The sequence below is a fragment of the Semicossyphus pulcher genome, unplaced genomic scaffold (assembly GCF_022749685.1).
Source record: "Semicossyphus pulcher isolate SPU_LCO1_2020_fin unplaced genomic scaffold, fSemPul1.0.p SCAF_7, whole genome shotgun sequence".
In the NCBI taxonomy this organism is placed as follows: Eukaryota; Metazoa; Chordata; class Actinopteri; order Labriformes; family Labridae; genus Semicossyphus; species Semicossyphus pulcher.
Genome location: NW_027211748.1, coordinates 23836739 through 23856504, shown reverse-complemented (window position 1 = coordinate 23856504; position 19766 = coordinate 23836739). Strand labels below are relative to the sequence as shown.

Below are 19766 nucleotides of genomic sequence, written 5' to 3'. Positions count from 1 at the left end.
GAGAGACTGACTGAGAGACATTTAAACATGTGCATACACGTTATGCTCTGATCAGTCTGTTCAAACCTGCATGCAGCATTTGTAACTTGTTTATTCTTTCCACCTAAACTTTGTTTTCATTTAGCAGTTCAAGTCAGGTAACAAGCCAAACAAACATCTAATCTCTAATGTGAGTGATTTGCTCAAAGTCCAACCTGGGCCAAAGTATAGAGTCTGTGTCACTGTGTTTAATGCGGGGTAAAGATAAAACACATCACCTGGTAGGACAGGGAGTATTTACAGAAGTACTAAAGGACACATGTTTTTTTAACTAGTATAGTTCACCATTGATCTTAACTCTTAACTCTTAACTTTCGGCCCATCCAGTCGAGGCAGATGGCTGTTCCACATGAGTCTGGTTCTGCTCGAGGTTTCTGCCTGTTAAAAGGAAGTTTTTCTTGCCAATGTGCCAACTATTGCTAAGTGCTACTCATGGTGATTCATGTTGGGCCTCTCTTTAAATAACATAACAAAGAGTCGGTCTAGACCTGATCTTTTTGTGAAGTGTCTCAAGATAACTCTGGTTATGATGTGCTATACAAATAAAATTTGATTTGATTGATTGATTGAACTAATAATACAGTTATAACAGTAGAGGTGGAAACGTAACTTACTGTTAGCATGTGTCTCTCATGCATTCACACACAATGAAAGACACAGGTAGCTCTTCACAATCACTTTATTTTCTCACAGTGCAAGTGCTTTGGATATTGAATGTGACTTGCTTGCAGCAGAGTTTTTTATGCTTTTTTGGTAACTACAAAAGCACCGCAAAATTAAAAACTTCAAAACAGAGCAAAGAGTGAAATATCAAACAAAATGAAGATTTGGGAAGGCTGACACTACCCGTAGTGTAACAGGGCTTACTTGTGCTTGTTGACAACACAAAACTGAAAGGGTGTGATCCTTAATGAACCAGGATCAATAAATTGTTTCAGAGAAAAGATTTCTGAAAATAGAAATATTGGAAAGTCAATATTGGCTACATATATTAAAGCTGGGGAAGGCAAGTCAGCATTTTGTGTTACATTTGTTTAAAGTTTCTTTATATATCCTGAGAGGAAATAAATTAAAGAAGCAATTTGACCCTGGAAAAACCCGTCAGTCAAAGCTGGTGTTCTCTGTAATCGATAGAGGCAATAATATTTGAAATTGGTGCCATAGCTGTGGAGAAAGTTGTACAAACAGCTCGGGGTTTAACCCATTCTACAGTCCTACAACACCCAGCGTGCACTGTGCCCCTCCCTCTGACAGGAACGGCCCAGCGAGAGACGCTGGAGTGAAATACTACCGTTTTGCTTCGTATCTGAAATACGACGAGAACATACCGCTGGCTCGTCTAAAAAGTCTACAGGTCTGCAGTCTACATTTCAAACCTGACGACGGCGGCCTAAAGCTGCCCCAGTGCGTGTTTTTACATAGTGCTCTGGCGTTGCGGAAACTAGACGTGCGTGAGGCGTTAACAAATACACACACACGTCGCTGTGCCGCCCTGCCGGCGTTTCGCCTCTGTTACTACCTCCGATGCCAGCTCAGAAGCGGAATGACCCACCATACTGCCTCCGTGCGTTCTACGTAGAAGAGAAAACGTAAAAGAAGCATAATAATCCCGCCTTGAACTGGCAGTGTAAAAGGGGCTACTGAGACATGTTCATGTGTTTAGGGGGAGAGGTTTTGACATTTTACTGGTTGGATACTTTTAATATCCAGCTTCCTTTTGCTGTTAGTTTCCTAACCCAGCTTTAGGGAAATCAATCCAAATTGTGTTGATAATTTAGTTTGACACTAACCCCCTCTGACTGCTTCAATACAAACATCTTCCTTGTTGTGCTTCTGCTGTACAGATACCATCAAATGTTACATATTTGGGTAAATGGGACATATTTTTTAAACAAAAAACTTGTATGATGCACAGGAAACAGTTTATAGTGTAAGACAATGAAGTGCCACAGTAACCCTCATAATATCAGAGTACTCAGGTTACCTTAGCCAGGATATGAGCTCATCTTCTCTCTGAAGTGGAGCCTGACTAACATTTCTACTGATATAGGCCTATCACGCACATATCAGTATCTGTATATACGTTTTCAAATATGTGCAGCGCTGATATCACAACTTATTTTCAGGTGAGTGCACTCTGTCATCATAAGTTACAACAGTCTCAGCGATGTCTGCAGCACATGCAGCAGAGCATGCACACCTGAGCAGACAGAATAGGTTGACAATGTCTAATAATGTCACAAATCATTTAATTATTTTAAATAACGTAACATAGAAAAAGTCTATTTTCATTCCAGCTTAAAAGTGTCAGCCCCCATATATGTAATCTATGATTTGTTTCCCCCCTCTGATCATCTTCTGTATCATATCAGTCTCACCTGGGTCGGGCTCTGCTCCATCTTAGCTACATCCAAAGTTTCATTGTACATGTAGACACTCATTACATCAGCTGTGAGACACCGGACCTCGTGCAAATCATGTCTAAGCTTTCAACACAACCCAGACCTCCACGTCTGTCTGCTTCTACATCATTCAACCCCTCACATATGACAGCTCAGCATCTTCATAGTAAGAAACACCCCAAGCATAAACCCAGACCTGCAAGCCCCAGCATCTGCCGATCTCAAGCGCAATCATGTGACCAACCAAACAAGTCAACCCACAATCTCTGTGAAGCAAAGCACACATTATACTGATGCTTCAGTCTGTCATTGTTGAGATAAGAAGCATTGTGTGTCCTCTTCTTTAAGTCACATCTGTTGGGGTTTAACACGTCATCCCTTTGTTCGACGATCAGGATAAAACACCGATCAGCTCCTCCTCATCATTGTCCCCGACCCCTCCTGTCGGACTGTCACAGGTAGCCATGAGCCCCAGGCCCAGCTCCGCCAGCTCCTCACAGCTCATGTCAGTCGTCACCATGATCTTGGTCTCCAGACGGTTACACAGAGTCCTATAGGAGGGCAAAGGGTACCCCAGCTCTCTCAGGTACTCGTAGCCTTTGGTGCCGACTGCACAGCGGATCTTTCGGGCCTTCAGGATGGTCTCTGGAGACCAGACGGCACGGCGGGAGCGTTTGCTGAGGGAGAGGGCACGAATCTGGTCCTCGTACAGAAAGTTCTGGAGACCCTTCTCGATCCGGTCGAGCCGATAGAGACGCTTCTTCATCTCCTCTGCCTGACAAAGGCATGAAAGAGGACAGTTTGTTAGTGCTATTTATTGAACATTTACACTTACGATTCCATATCCTCTCTCCATAGAACCAGACAAATCAAAACAAAAACCAAGGCAATTTGTCGAAAGAGACACAGCAGACATCCTACCTCCCTCTGCAGCCTTGCAGTGTGCTGCATCTCCTGCTCCAGCTGCTTCTTGAGGAGTTGACAACGCGTGCAGGGTTGATGTTCTTCTGCATCCTCGTCCTCCATGCCGGGCAGAGGGGTGCGTCTGGCATAGCCGTGGTCCCCGAAATTCAGCTCCTTCTCCACTAGAGACACAGAGCAATGTCAAACTGGGCTGGCATTCCCAGCAAAAAACTGGTAAATTACACACGCACCTGAACTAACAGGCATTGCATGATTATGAATCATAAACATTGCAAATAAAGTGGGAATACAAACCACACTCAAGCAACACACTGCATCATTATCATAAAAAGCCTTACATTCCCTGAAACATGCTTCCGGTTTATACGGCTGCTATTATAGTCTAACACAGTTTTCAAGTGCAAATTTTGATGAGAACAAGAGTTACTTGGTTATAACTGAATGCTATATACGCGTTGTTGCAGTTCTATGGCTTGAGTTTGCTAATGACCAGTCAACAACTATTAGTACTGCATCATTCATCCCAACAGGGCCTTGCTGAGAGACTTTTCCAGGTTATAGTATCTATGGCCAAGAAACCGGACCGCACTCGCTTCCTGCCACATTTAACATAATATAAAATATTAAGGATGATGTTTCATTGCATATTCAGTTACCTGGTTCAGGTTTCATGGGCAGCAGGATGTATTGAGTACTGACTGCAGGGAAAGCAGGTTCTGCAATACTGAACAGAGTGGGGATGGCATTGGGCTTCAGCTTCCTCCCTCCGGCCGGAGACCTCGCTATCTCCTCAAACTGGTTCTGCTCGAAATGATCCTTAGAACGAACAAAACAATACGATGTTTAATGTGTATAAAATCGCACAAGGGGAACCAATTAATGCAAAGGTGAAAATGGGAAGACGAGTTGAGAACACAAACAGGCGCTTAGTTAAATACATAAAACTACCAGTTACTTATTCTGGAGAGAATTAGCTTGGACATTACATACACAACATATTTGCTAAAACCTGAAATAATGTCTAAATATAAAAGAAGATCAAGCTCTCAGTGCAGTTATGTAATGCAAATTATTTACATATTGTTTACTCCTGCAAATTGTTAAATATGTTTTGGTCAGAAGTTCTTAAGTTCATAGAGGAAATCTTCAAAAAAAACACCTCTGTATTTAAAAGCAGAGCATATCATACTCAGGAAACCTCTAACCTGTCTTGGTAGAGATGAACAATATTTATTTAGAGTACTCAGAATCACAGCACTGAAGCAAATAACAAAAGGGTGGAAAAAACTAAACCCCCAGATGTAAAAAAAACAAACAGGAAAACTATGATTCAAGAAGGAAAATGTGTGGAAAAGGGTTACAGAGTAAGGAATATGGAAGATGCTTTTGAGAAGAGATTTAATCCATTAGAAAGGAAATTATAACTGCATCTATATAAAGATAGATGGAGAGAGAGAGAGAGAGAGAGAGAGAGAGAGAGAGAGAGAGAGAAGGAACAAAACGGGAAGACAAATGTACTTCATGCAATAATTTACCCAAACACACTTATACAGTCAGTGAGTGCAGGTGTGGCTGAAGGAAAGCAACGTTATAGAGTGTCAATCAGTTCAACCCATATGATGTTTACTAGTGAAAAATAGATAAATAAAACACGTCATTTGACTTTTTTAACTGAAGCATCATCTCAATAAGAGTGCTTTAACGAAACAGTCTCATGTCAGTGTAAACTCACCTGACAGAGTCTGGAGTGAGGGGTGGGTTCAAAGTCTCGTCGACAGTTCACTAACCACTTCTTCTTCCTGACAGGGTCTTTGGGGAACCTGAACAGCTGTTTACCTATGCTGGTTGAGTTGGAGCAGTTTGGAGCGGAGCAGCCACCCATTGCAGCAGATGAAACAGCAGAGCTAAATTTAGCACACGTCCAGATAGCCTGGCTGACAGGGAGGCTCAGCTGGGGATTTAAATCATTACTTTTAGCTTACAACTTACGAGGTATAAAAACAAGAAAAAGTTACACCATCAACAGGCAATATCTCATGGAAACACAAGTGCCGGCTTGTAGACTTTTACTTCCTATTTATGGATAAAATTCAAAATATTTATCAGAGATAAAATGTTTCTGACTTTGTTTGAGCCAAAATGGCGGACTCTATCTCGACGGTTAAGTATGATGACGTATTGTTTATATGTGTCTATCGTAAACGCCTGCTTGAAATTTTAATTGAAAAGAAAAATGTATGACGGAGAAGGGCAATTAAATTAAATAGTATTCACTGCCCGATGAAAATTTAATTTAATTTAATTTTATATATTTTATTTGTGCATTTAAATACAGACGGTCTTTATTTGAACTCAGGCAAACATCTAACTACCTTGACTTTTTGTCACAGGACCCCCAGAAGCACGTTGAAATGTTTACGGTGAAGAAAGTGTAGGCTGTGGACTAATAAGTGTTAATAGGCGGTTAATAAAAGTATCACTGAATGTACGAGTGTAAAATAAAGCAAAAACGCAACAACCAAAGGCTCCACAGGGTCCGGTGATTAATATATTCGCAGCTTTGTTATCGTTAGCTAAATTAGCTAATATACCAGGAAGCTGTCGGGTTCTGCAGAAAACGTTTCAGGAGCGAATAAGAGCGGTTCGTTTTCTGTCGTTACACACTCACGTTGAGGCAAACATGGCATCTTCACTGGTGGTTCCAGTGATTGATGTCCAGAATGACAATTTCAGAGAGCTTTGGCCTGCTATGGTAATAGCTATTAAATCGTCTTCCTTCATTGCGTTGGACACGGTAAGTGGAGCTCAATGAGTGGAGCTGTGTCTGTCTGTGTGCCTGCCTTAGTGTACACTGAGTTAGTTGGTGTACTCTTCTGCACGTGGTTTTCCCCATTATTTCCTAGGTCTCAGGACCTAACTTAAAAAAAATTTGGCCACACAATGCTTGTTATGATTAAAATTAACTATCCTTATTCCACGGAAGCAAAACTTATGGCTGATTACAACTTACTTCAGCATTACCTGGCAAACCAATTAGGCAAGGCAAGTTTATTTATGAAGCATCATTCATACATAGAGCTATTCAAAGTGCTTAACATCAGTTAAAAACAGAGCATTATGACAGGCATAAAATACAGAATACAAAATATAATAAAATATAAAACAGGTCCGGTCAGAACAATGCAACAGTATATGCTTCAACTTATAATAATTAATAATATCTCATAATTTTCTCATGGGTCCCAGACCCTGGAATCCCAGCGCTTTATTTCTCAACACTTCTACAACATTGTTGGCAATGTCTAAGGTAGTTCTTAATGGGTCCCAGATCCTGGAGTCCCAGACTCCCTTATTTGTCAACACTTATAATGCTGTAAGTACTACCCAGTACTCGTACAACGGTGTGGGAAATTTCTGAGTTAGCTCCCTGAACTTTCCTCTTCTTTAATTATAACATGTCAGTTATACTTTTCCTTAGTTTTTGGTATTCCTTAGTTTTTAGTATTATGAGAATTCTTACAATACCTAGTCATCAGGTCAAACAAAATAACCCTAGGATGGTATTGGAACCTACCTGCTGTTATAATTTTTCTCATTACAATCAATAAACAAAAATCTTGTAAACTGACAGCCTAGTGGAAGATCAATAACATCCCTAAGTCAAGGCTTAAAATTCACCCCCATTAAAACTATGTGGCATGACTGTGATATCTGGCTATAAAACAACCTCTCCACTGCTTCACATGAGCTGGAAGAAGGGTTACACATTTCTGCCACCTCTTTCATAACAATCAGTGTCCCCACAAATACAAAGTTGCACCAGTGATCGACTAAAAAGCATTTAAATACAAAAATATCTTCATAACGGAGAGGTTTGCTGCTAAATTTCTACCCAGTCTGAACAGTCCAACACATTATCACTGCCTCTCGTATACTCATGCACAAACATACACAAGTCAGCCCTAGCAGATCTAACCTCCTCTTTCAGGCCTTCATTGTATGTAATTTCTACTGTACAATTGTTTCTTTTACCTGTTTCAATAACCCTCCATTTCTGTCTTTGTTTTTTTCACATGATTTTACTTGAAAGTAAAGTGTTGAAATGGTCCCTGTGTTGTTTAGGAGCTGAGCGGTCTTGGAAACAGGAAGTCCTTGCTGGCTGAGTGAGTAAAAACATCCATGTTCCTAATGCAAGGTCACCTGAGACGCTATCAACAAAAGTGTTTCATGCTGCAGGCTTTGGATGCAAAGTTTGCGTGTTTTGAGTTAGTGCCATGCCAAATCTCACTGCATATTTGTTTTTGCATTTCTGTAATTTTCTCCTGACCTCCCCTGTCATGTTTCAGATCTATAGAGGACAGATATAAAGCCATCTGCCATGCAGCTCGCTCTCGCTCCGTCCTCTCCCTGGGAATCAGCTGCTACAAGAAGCTGGACAACAAGGTACAACAAGATGGTGCCTTCTCTGACTGCATACACATGTGGACACGGGTTTTCATGAACATTTGGGAACATACTGTGTTTAAAATCATAATATATACATATACTGGTAAAAATAAGGCAATAAGATAAGATAGAACTTTATTAATCCCGAGGGAAATTATAGTGCCAAAAATACAGTACGAATTAGAGAAAGATGGTCTCACATGTACTGTATCTAAATGACTTTTTTGTCATGTCTATGTGTTTAACCCTCCCCCAGGCTGCAGACACATACCTGGTCCAGGTGTATAACCTCACCCTGCTGTGTTCAGAGGAGTACATCATAGAGCCTCAGTCAGTGCAGTTCCTGGTACAGCATGGATTTGACTTCAACAAGCAGTACGCACATGGAATACCTTACTGCAAGGGCAACAATAAGGTGATGACACTTCCATGTTGCTCTGTGATGTAGTGTGTTTTCTCAGCCCACTGTGTTCTGTGTTGTCCCTGTAAAAACACCAATGATGTATAGAACAGGACACTGCAAAGGATAATTGACCTTCCTCAGATGTAAATATTTGTTCTCACGCTTTCCTCTCTCTTTCTTTTCTGTCAGAGTGAATCAGATGACCGGGGTGTCCACATCAGGGCCTTATTCACTGAACTGCTGCGAGCGAGGAAACCACTGGTGCTTCACAACGGCCTCATCGACATGGCCTTTCTTTACCAGGTAGCACCGGGTTATGTTCTCTGCTCATTTTTATTACATTTCTGTTCCTTATAAAACCTTTTTTCCCCCCAAATTAGGTTAAAAATAAATATTTACCAAACAAACTCGTCAAAAATAGTTTGGAATATGGTGTTTGACCAGCGTGAGGAGGAGGTGCCAGGCTGTTGTGGCTGCGTATGGTTCTTCCATGTATGTATGTATTGTTTCTTGTTAGGAGGGAAATTTGGCACATTTTCCTTGGGACCTCACCCACTTCTCAGATATGCTGGTCATCCTTACAAATGGGACATCGTTGGAAAGGGAATGAACAAGCTTTCCAATGATACCGGATTCAAAGCTAATGACAAAGTCAACCAAACACCATATTCCAAACTTTTTTTTTGACGAGTTTCTGAATCTACAGAGAAAGTTTTGCATTAATGACATTGTCTTATCTCGTCGTTTATTGGTATCAGAGCAGCAATTATTAGTCGATTTATCTTTGGGTTGAGTTGCGTAAAAGTAATCAACAACTGTTTTGATAGTCATTGCTGCAGTATTTTCAGCTTCTCCAATTTAAAGATTTGCTGCTTAATTTCATTAAATTTTTTTAAACTAAATATCTTTGTGCTTTTGCCTGTTTGTGAGAGAAATAAAACATTTTCTGGTGTCATCAGCGCCTCAAGGTTAATTTGATTGAGAATATTCAACCTTTTTTGGAGGTCTTTTAGATTTATATTTCTTTGTTCAGATTGTCTTTTAAACCGCAGACATTTCTCACATGCAGACTGTCGATGCTGCAACGATTAAATCGCTCTGATTTTGTTCTTTTTCACCAGAGTTTTTATGCCCATCTGCCCGAGCGCTTGGCCACCTTCACAGCTGACCTGTCTGAGATGTTTCCTGCTGGTGTCTATGACACCAAATATGTCACTGAGTTTGAGCTGCGGCTACCTGCCTCCTATCTGGAGTATGCCTATAAGAAATGGTGAGTATTGGTTTATAGAGCAGAGTGGAATGGCAGTGCTGTATCCATTATTTTCTCTATATCAGGACAACCCAGACTGCTGTGTTGAGATCCTAAAGTATATGCATCTCCTCCTCCTTGCAGTAAGCTGGATAACAGTCGCAGTGTGACCTCTGGAGGTGTCGGGCCTCATGTTCATTTAGAGTTCTGTCAGTATGGCGGTCACATGTCCAGCTATGTGGACTACAGAGCGTGTCCAGATGTGGCTTCTCTTGAGGGACGGACCGAGATCTGCCAGCGCTTCTCTGTGAGTGTCAAACTTTTCTCTTAACTTTTTTTACTCAGTGGAATAGCTTTTTCTTTACAAATTGAACAAGTGAAGTCTTTGAAACTAAGGTTGCAGTACATTAACTAATGGTACAGTCCTTTATGCTTTATGGGTGTGAGGATCCATTGATATGATATGATGTATCGTTTTAAGTATTAAATGGCATGATGCAAAGTAAAAAAATCGATCTTTATCATCTTTAATATATACTTTCCATCGAAGAGCAGGCAGATAAATTTGGCAAACTGATAAGTCAGTCAGGCTCTATAATTTACTCCCCTCTCAGGAATAGATCAGTATTGTGCAAGTAATATAAGCCAAATGCCAGATGAGATAAATTACTTTACTTGAAAAGATAAATAGAATTGACCCTTGCACAAGTTCAAGTTTTAAATTCAAACATAAGATATGTGGCTTTTTTAATATCAATTTGAATGCCTGGAGGAGTTAAAGTTGTAATCTGGAATATCTTAGATTTGGCACCTATGGTGATAAACGGTAATTGAGCACACTTCCCAGATATCTAGACAGTGTCGCATGTGTGACGTCCACGGTTGGCTCCGGTTATAACTCTTGATTTTCCTGACGCTGACGGTCGCTTTCCTTCATCTTAGCGTCCAATTTGTTTCTTTTTCTTTGGATTTTCACTTCTTTTTGTAGTTGTGTCTGTAGTCATCCATCTTTTCTTTGTTTGTTCAGCCATAGTAGATTACTGTTTACTCGCAACTCTAAAGCAGCCGCTTAGCTCCGCCTACCCTCTCTGGCAGACCAACCGCTGCTGGCTGATAGAAAACGCGTCACCAACTGGGCGCCGCTTGGGATTTTTTCGTCGCACCAGACACCCAGTCTGTACTACTGCAAATGCAAAGGCTTTCATCAGTGGGCCACAGGCGCAATCATCCTTATCTGCAGAATTGATATCATTTTAATATATCGTGATGAAAATTATTGTTTATACCCATAGGGTCTTGTTCAGTTTATTTAAGAACCGCTTTGTGTATAAATGTCTTTATTAACTCTGTGTTGTCTGACAGGGCTTTGGCTGGTGCCCAAATGGCACCCAGTGTCCGTTATCCCACGACACTGACCTGATCATCCTTCAGGACGAGAAGAGCGGGGGCGACAAGAGAAAAAAGAGGAAGAGAAACAGAGACAGGAAGAGAGGCGGTGGTGAGGCGCAAGAGCCGTCTTCCATCTTTGACGGCGCTCCTGAAAACAAAATTCCCCACATGGAGGTGGATCCTGCCGAAACACCAGATGACCAGCAGGGGGCGGAGTCATACCCTGAACAGAATGAAGGGGAGAAGATGAACACAGAGCGCGAGGGGAACGGAGCGTGTGACCCTACCGCAACAGCAACGACTGATGACGAGGGGAACACAGAAACCAACACAAACAAAGGTGGAGACAGCGGGACAGAAAAGTCGAGTGACCCTCCAGGTAAGACTAACAAACAGAAGAATGCGTCTGACACAGGACTGCACCGGGCGGGGTTCGACGCCTTCATGACGGCATACATCTTTGCCTACTCATGTGCCGTCAACAGGAAGGACAAAGGGGCAGCTGTGGAGGAGACTGAGCAGCAGAAAGAGGAGAAGTGGCTTCCCTCCTGTGTCAATAAGGTTTACCTCAGCAGAAAGGTAGCTCCTCTTAACGTGGTTAAAAGCACCTTCTCTAAATCATCCAAGGCTCATGTGCAGAAGATGGAGATGGTGTGGGGATAGAGAGCGTAGTGTGAATACATGCACACAGAAAGGCTTTGAGTTTAGACGTGCAGGTTTACAGTTTAATTTTTCTTTTTTTATTCTGTCAATTTTTGTGATTCCCTGATTTTTTAAAATTTCATGCCAGAAAACTTTTTTGGTACAAAATCGTGACAGCTTTTGGAAAGATTGACCCGCTCAGGAGGTCGTAATCAATCTTTAGCATCCGAACACGCAATAATGTGATTATGTTAGCATGCTAACATTAGCACTTAGTTCAAAGCACTGCAGTGTGTTTTTACTGTTGTTTCCTGGCTTTGTGCATTAAAATCTTGAAGAGCTGCCAGCATGTGATGCATTTCTGTTGACTTTTTAAGAATAGATTAAGGGGGTAATTTTCAGTTTATGTTCATGGTTAGAACATTCAGTTCAGTGAAGGCGACCCCGGGGCACTACATGTCACATTTATGTCATCAATGTGGTCTGTCTTTTTTTTTTAATGCGCCATGTTTTCTTTAGTTATGAAGCAGTCTTCTGTGGACTCGCAAGTTTTTAATTTAGTCAGCTTGTTTTTGAATGTTTCTATGGCAACAGCTACAGTTAGAAGATCATTGATACTGATTTATCTGCCTTTTCAGAGTTTGTATCACCTCCTGCTGCTGTGTAAAATAAACAAATGTTCTTTAACAGTGACGTCTTTCTGGTTTGGTGCAGCTTCTTTTTATCCTCTGGCGCCACCCTCAGGACAAAGTGTGCAGTGTTATAAAATTATTATACGACATTAAAGCTCAGTAAAATGTGTTCAAGATTATGCAGCTTTTATATTTGATACAATAAGTGAATCACACAGAGGCAAACCTAAGCGTAAGATAATTTATTTTTGCTTAACTTGCAGATATAAAACATAAGTAGTTGTATTTAGTACTTGTCAATGTTTAATGTCTTCAGGTCATTTTTTTTGGCTTTCTTCCTGTATTCGATAGGACAGCTGAAGAGAGACAGGAAACGTGGGGGATGACATCCAGATGATCGACAGACCGGGAGTTGAGCCTGCGATTAGTGCGTTGAGGATTGTAGCCTCTGTACATGGGGCGCCTGCTCCACCAACTGAGCCAAACCAGCGCCCCCGACCGTTACATTTTAAGAAAAAAAACCTTATTATATTGGATATTCGGATTTTACACGTCGATATCTCGCTAACGCCGTCCGGTAGTATAAAAATAATCACATATTCGAAATCAGGCGAAGACAGCGGATAAGATGCATGTCTTGTTTCCCCTGATGCTGTTTTAGAGATTGCACTTTACATGGGCTTCAATGGCGAGAGAATTGAGCTCTCGGAGGTAAGGGACCGTCCACAAAGTGCTGTACAGGGTAGTCTAAAAATGCATATCTTCTAACTGTCTATGATTCAGGGCGGAGTCTTCTACAGTTCTTAACCATTGTTTATGCCATACACATCACATAATATATATTATTAGTGTATAAAGCCCATTTCATTGTAAATAAAAAATCTAAAAATGAGATAAAGTGACACAATGCTTTGGAATTTTGAATTCAAGTCGTGTGATTTTTTTCTTCAGTGATCTCTTCCCTACAATGCAGGGAACTTACTTTTCCAAAAATGTTGATTTTGAGGCCTGTTTCGCTGTAAAAAAAAAAAAAAAAAAAGTCATGTGCTTCTTGTTCCTTGACAATGCACGGAACTCGTTTTTCCAAAAACTTGCTCCAAAACTGCCTGCCCCTCTTAAAGTCGAGCTGAAACGGCATTGCGAGTATCTAGCTTCCATATCGTGATGTATTTCCGAGTGAAACAGGACGTGCAGGCGGGACATATCATTAGAGGGATTTGATTTGATCGTTGAGAAGTGGGCGTAGACAGACGTTCTCAACAGCGCAGTAGCTAGCTAACTGACCGAGCGTTCTTGGTGCTCTGCAGCTAAATGTTGCAGATTGATTGGTTGAAATTGTTTGGTGCCAACTTACGTAAGCGCGTGTGAAATTTAGTTTTACCGGAAGAAAAAATGATCGTATTTTAATATAAGAATAAGAAGAAATGGATTTTCTGTATTTTTTTTGGCCTATATTGTCAAATAGATTCACAAAATTACTGGGGATGTGATCTTAAAGGATTAAAATGACCTTTTTCATTTCACCTCGACTTTAAAGTTGTAATAAAGGGTTGCTGGTTTAGCTCAGTTGGTAGAGCAGGCGCCCCATGCACAGAGGCAAAGTCCTCATCATCCCCACTTTTTCTTACCCCATATTCCCTGTGTCCTCATTGTCCTATCTAATGAAGGCAAAAAGCCCCCAAAAAATGAAAGTGATTCTAACTGAACACATGACTTATAAAAATGTTGTTCTTACACACAAGGAAATAAAGTATTTGGCATTTTTCCGTTATGTATGTGTTGGAATCTTTCATGACTGCTATGATCCCTCTGAGTTCTGGGAGGAACATGGACACCTGTGTTGGCAGGACTCAATTAGGCACAGCTGAACTCAGTCGTCGCTCAATCAAGACTCTGATGAATAGGGGGAGAACCAATTGCTCAGTTTGCCCTTCCACTAACCAGACCTGTGTTCTCCTTTGCCTGTCGAGTGCGTCAAAAGTTATACAGTTATAATTCAAGGTCTATTAGTTTAATGATGCCCTTATATATATATTATATTATATTATATATGTATATATAAAATATATATAAAATATTTGTTAAGTGATTAAGTCGACTTAATTTAATTGATGTACTTTCCTGTGTTCAGAGCTTAATCTAACCTTTGTGGGAACTTTCCGGGGATCATCAAAGGGGTAACTCGTCTAAATTTAAACTTGTATGGGGGGGCAATTTATATTATGACGTTTATTTGGTGACCCCCGGCTTCCCCCCTAGAGAGCAAAAAAGGATAATCTTATCTTGCTTATAAAGGCCAGGTGGCTGATTGAAGTACCATTTGGGGATGAGGTAGGGGGTTTGTTGACGTTGTATATAAGCTTGAACACTATGACTGAAAGGCAGAGAAGTGCTGTACTTCTCTCCATGCTGTATGTAAAATGTAATTAAGAACATGATTGAGTGTCATACTGCTGTCCTACAGAGGGGGGCGATTTTGTAACATTAACTGAATGTTGTCCGCTGTTCAACAAACCGTAGAAGAAGAAATGCTCCGGTAGGGAAGAGGGGCTGTGAAGTGATAGTCTATCGACCTGTCTGTAGTGTGCTGCAGGTGTTGGTATATTCAGCTCTCTGTAGCTTGTTTTTCATCATTTTCACTGAAGCCAAATGAACCAAACATCGACGTTAGAGAACAACGGCTGATACTCGCGGAAACAGAAATGGCGGACGAGGAAATAGACTACAATATCGTGTTTCCAGATGCAGGGACGTCGGGTGAGCATCATTTCATTGTACTGTATGTGCATGCTTCAGTTAGCCTAGCGTACATGCTAACATTATCTCACAAGGAAGCCGTGAAAAAAATGTCTTCTGTTGACTGTTAGCTTAGCGTGCTAGCTTAGTTTAGCCTCGCTCCTTGTGACATCTCTGGTAACATGCTGCTCCGTCGTCTGGTTTGTTTTCAGAGAGATACTGGCAGGGGACAAAGGAGCCAGTTGTCATCCTGCTGGGCTGGGCTGGCTGCAAAGACAAACACCTCTCCAAATACAGCTCCATCTACAATGAACAGGTTTTAACGCATAACATGGAATTCTGCAAACTATTTGGTCCAATTGGCAGCATTGTGACAATATTAAAAGGTTACAAAAACTCACATCTTCTGTCATATTTTTTCCTCTGTTTTCTTCATCTTTAGGGGTGTGTGACCGTCCGCTACACCGCTCCCCTGAAGACAGTCTTCATCTCTGAGTCATTCGGCTACAAGGAGCTGAGCAGCACCGCCCTGAAGCTGCTGGAAATCCTCTATGACTACGAGGTGGAGAACAGTCCTATCTTCTTTCACATATTCAGTAATGGCGGCTTTATGCTGTACCGTTACATTATAGAGTTGTTGCATAAAGACAAACAGTTCAGCTCCTTGTTTGTGCTTGGGGCTGTGGTGGACAGCGCCCCTGGTAGTGGTAATGTCCGCGGGGCCCTGCGTGCTCTGACGGCGACACTTGGGCCCAAAATAACTCCTATTCTAAGGTACCTCCTCTTAGCCCTTTTCGCAGTGACTGTTTTCCTTTTGCGAATCGTGCTCTACCCTTTGACCAAGTACATCCACAAGAACCACTACGACGCGGTGCAGGAGAGGCCGCCCACCTGGCCTCATTTCTTCCTCTACTCCAGAGCCGACCAGGTGATCAGGCACAGGGACATCGAGATCTTTGTGGAAACCCTGAAGCGGAAAGGCGTCCCAGTGGACATTTTTGATTTTCTTTCCAGTCCCCATGTGGGTCATTTCCGGGAATATCCTGAGCAGTACGCTCTCAAGTGCCGCAATTTTCTGGTTGCCTGCATGAAGAACATGGAGGGGACTGAGATGAAGAAGAGACAAAGGGTTCAGAATCAATGAAACTGGGTGTGAAAGTCGCAACATTTTGCCAACCCTCTGCTAAGCAGTCTTTACCACTGGATTTTATAGAGAAGGGAAGAAAATCAGACAACTTAGTTTTTCTCAGTTGTCTGAAAAATAAATAGGAAAATGAGTCAGGAAATTTGGATAACAGCCAGAATTTGAGCTGAACTTGTGTAAGACCTCAAATGTTTTTCTGTCCTAGTGCACATAATTCCCCATGTTCACATGGCGGCCATTTTCCTCGCTCAGGGTGGGAGGCATAAATTCTGTTATGTCTTTTTGTTGCGTTTCAGTTTGCCTTATAAACATAGTAATGGTTTTCATTTCAACGCCAGCTATGGAAATTGATAATCCAGAGGGACATTGGACCAAATTTCAAAGTACAGCTACATATTTAGTAACCTATTAGTTACCCTAAGACAGCAACTAACATTAGCATTCATCCAATTCCTAGCTGATGATTTTTATTGTTTACTAAAAGTAAACAATGCTGAAGTTAGCTTATGTCTAAAGCCCCGTCCCACTGGTCAAAAAAACCCCACTAACATCCGGCGTTTTTGCTTAGCGGGAAAGGTTACGATCAGCATTCAGACCCGGGTCAAATGACGTCGGTAACTTCTGCGACTCCTTGTCATCTCGGCTACAAATTTGGCCTGTCTCCGTCCAAGCAGAGACAATCGGCATCTATTGGCGGGTCTTCCCTGGTCTGAAAAACCTGTGTCAACGTGCTGATTAGTCAGTTATCAGAGCCAGTTTTCAATTATCTGAGTGTGATGTCAGAGGAAAATGGCTGCCATGTGTATACAGTGAACAGGAAGGTTCAACAGATATTATCTTTGTGTACTGCAAATGTCCCCTGTCTGAAAAAGCAGCTACATGAAATACTGTATTCCACACACTTCTGAAGTGTGTGTGTGGCCCAACACCTAACCCTGCCTATGTACAAATAATGATACAAACTTTTGCTATACACTGGAATATAAATCCTTTAAGATAATTTAAATGGTATTTAATATTGCTGTGAAAATGTGATGCATTGTAGATTAGTAGTAGTGACTCTAAAACTGGGGGTGGGTATTGGAATAAAATATAATCGGTATCTTGTATTTATTGAATTTGACAAAGTATTAATAGTTTTAATCTCCAAATATGTCATTAAATGAGATGATAAAGGGAGGATGGCAACTGTCTAAAGTTAAAAATAATCATAAATGGGTTTTTTTAATATATAAAGGTCTGAAAAATGTTGCCTTAAACAGAAAATGCCTTTTTAAATTTTTGTCCTGGTCCAGAAATTGTAGAACACTAATATGTTACACAGTTACAGTTGGCTGTAATACTTTAAACACAATTTATTAAGTTCATGGAAAAAGGTGATTGACAATGAATGTAAATGTCCAACGCAGCTTTTGTGTTCCTTCTAACAGATGTGCCTTCAATAAACCAGAATGCTCATAGAAGAATGTGTCAGTCTTTTCGTTCCCTTTGATTACACGTTCCTCATGAATGCTGTCTTAGTAAACATACCTGTAATGGTGTTTGTATTGAAATGACGATCAAAACCTGAGAATTATTTGAAGAAGCTCTTGGTATGCAAACTCCTGTATCCAGTTAAAACAATAAATTAAGACTTTATTCACATCAATTTATGGTGAGGTGTATTTCTAGTTGTTCTCAAAGACCCCACACATAAAATCCAAAGAATAATTAGCTGGCCAAGCATCATCAATGGTCTCAAAATTCTGTTAATAAATGTATTGTATACACAGGTAAACTATAATATATAGGCTGATATATTCACTAATCTTACATAAAGTGTCAGCTGAATAATTCTGTTTTGCCTCCACATGAATATATATACCTACATATATGGGTTTACATGTAAGGACATAATATCCTCATGAACTCAAGTTATTTCCTAGCAACCATATCCTTGATGAGGCGAGCAAGCTGGTCAACAGTGTCCGACTTTATGACCCCTCCCCCGTCTGCAATCAGTTACTCTCGCCTGATGCTGAGGCGAGCTGGCAGTCATCTTGAATGAGCCATTTAACTTGTGTGTATGCTAAAACCAAAGGCTTTTCTCATTTCTCTATTTTGTGCCTCCTCGTCTCCTCGGTCCTCCTGCCTGTGACCCGGAATTCGATCTCAGCACGCCATCTTGAGGTATGTCTCAATTCATAAAATGCATCTCGAGGAGAGAGGATCGAGGATCGAGGAGACTTGCCAGAGGAGCTATGAGCGAGGATACACCGGTGTATTCTTTGCGGAAGTAAAAGTATTAAAGTATAAAGTAAGAGTATTGAGTAGCCTACTTACAGCTGCAAGGTGTTCTGTCGTTGGATGGGGCCCGACAAGGCAGAGAACCCCATCAGAATCTGTTAGGACAAATGGCCACAGCTATTACATCAATCAATTCATTTTTATTTCTATAGTGACAAATCACAACGAAAATAATGTCATAACACTTTACACAGACTGCAGGTTTAGACCATACTCTTTATTTCTTATATCTTATGAAGGCACTTGTGTCCTGGGGGGTGACAGGCTCAGATGAGCTCCCCCCAGGGATTCCCTCTGCCACTGGCCTCCCCGTGTTCTGGCTCAGGGCCAGCTCCTCTGCCTCAGTCAGAAGTGGTGGTGCTGGTCCTCCACCCGTTTTGCGGGCCTCTGCCTTCTTTCTGTTGGCTGAGCAGAATTTAAATGTATTGAGGCCTAATAAATAAAATGTATGTGATTAAATATTAAATTAATACACCAATTCAAACTTACGCGTTCACTCTAGCAGTGATTTCCTCCCTCGCCGCTTCTCTCTCTCTTGCAGCTACAGTCGTGTTACTTCTCTTGCGAAATACATGTTCGTATTCGCCATACGTCCGCATGAGTATTTTGAGCTCCATTGGTGTGAAGAGGACCTCTTTTTGTGTACCGTTGCCATGGTGAATCGTGGTATCGGGGCTCCATTAATGCTGGCTTTTTATAGTCAGCGTGCACGCACTTAACTCCGGCTGAACCTACTCAGAGTTGATTGAACTAACTCTGATCAGCTGTTCTGGAACCGAAAACTCAGAGTTTCCTATCTCAGAGTAGATCAATCAGTTCAGGGTTAGACTCACAGTTTGTTGAACCTGCTTTGTGAAACGAACCCCTGGGCTCTTCGTCACCAGAAGCTCTCTCTCATGCTAGAACACGCCCACCCAAGTTTATTTTTCTGAGAAAAATCCTACTTATTATACCTTTAACATTTAAATTCTTACTGACCTTTGTCTTGCAACGTGTCCTAACCTATGTACTCACATAATTACATGCAGTCATGCAAAAATCATTCAATCTGGGACGTCTTTGTTTTAATTTGGAATGGCCAATCAAAAGTGTAGGTTGCTGAGATTTATAGAGATGTTAAACGATTTCTAAATAGAGGAGATGTGCACGAGCAACATCGATTGTTTCCTCTTTTGAGCACTACGTTTACTTTTTCTTGCTCACTAGCTGTTTGCTTGTAAGAGGTGGAATAGGTGTTCTGAATTGTCTCCCCTGACATTCGATCTTATCTTCAATGGGAGGTGGGGGGGATTCTTTGACAGGCCTCTGATCTGAGACCTTGTCTTTTGGGGGACCAATGGGAAGCGAGTGTGCCTTGATGCGCTCTCAGGCAACCACCAAAACTCAATCAGGCAGATTCCTTCGACTACAGACAGTTTTATTCAATCCAAGTTCAAGCCATCTGTGAATTTCTGGACATTTTTGTAGGCTATGG

The 19766-nt window shown here is 41.3% G+C and overlaps 3 protein-coding genes across 3 annotated transcripts; 2 read left to right on the top strand and 1 right to left on the bottom strand.

Annotated features, from left to right (window-relative positions):
* Positions 1–732: 732 nt before the first annotated feature.
* LOC138612057 (THAP domain-containing protein 2) lies at positions 733–5247 on the bottom strand. The gene is made up of 4 exons (XM_069685359.1): positions 5098–5247; positions 4022–4181; positions 3363–3526; positions 733–3216 (listed from the first exon to the last, which is right to left on the bottom strand). The coding sequence occupies exons 1-4, from the start codon at positions 5245–5247 to the stop codon at positions 2833–2835; spliced, it is 858 nt and encodes a 285-aa protein (XP_069541460.1). The 3' UTR covers positions 733–2832.
* A 537-nt stretch (positions 5248–5784) lies between these two features.
* Positions 5785–12117, top strand: toe1 (target of EGR1, exonuclease). The gene is made up of 8 exons (XM_069685187.1): positions 5785–6159; positions 7488–7528; positions 7712–7808; positions 8068–8226; positions 8404–8517; positions 9336–9484; positions 9608–9770; positions 10826–12117. Exons 1-8 carry the CDS (start codon positions 6046–6048, stop codon positions 11513–11515), a joined length of 1527 nt encoding a protein of 508 aa, XP_069541288.1. The 5' UTR covers positions 5785–6045; the 3' UTR covers positions 11516–12117.
* Positions 12118–14672: 2555 nt separating this feature from the next.
* On the top strand, positions 14673–17472 carry tmem53 (transmembrane protein 53). The gene is made up of 3 exons (XM_069685054.1): positions 14673–14883; positions 15075–15178; positions 15305–17472. The coding sequence occupies exons 1-3, from the start codon at positions 14829–14831 to the stop codon at positions 16004–16006; spliced, it is 861 nt and encodes a 286-aa protein (XP_069541155.1). The 5' UTR covers positions 14673–14828; the 3' UTR covers positions 16007–17472.
* Positions 17473–19766: the final 2294 nt, after the last annotated feature.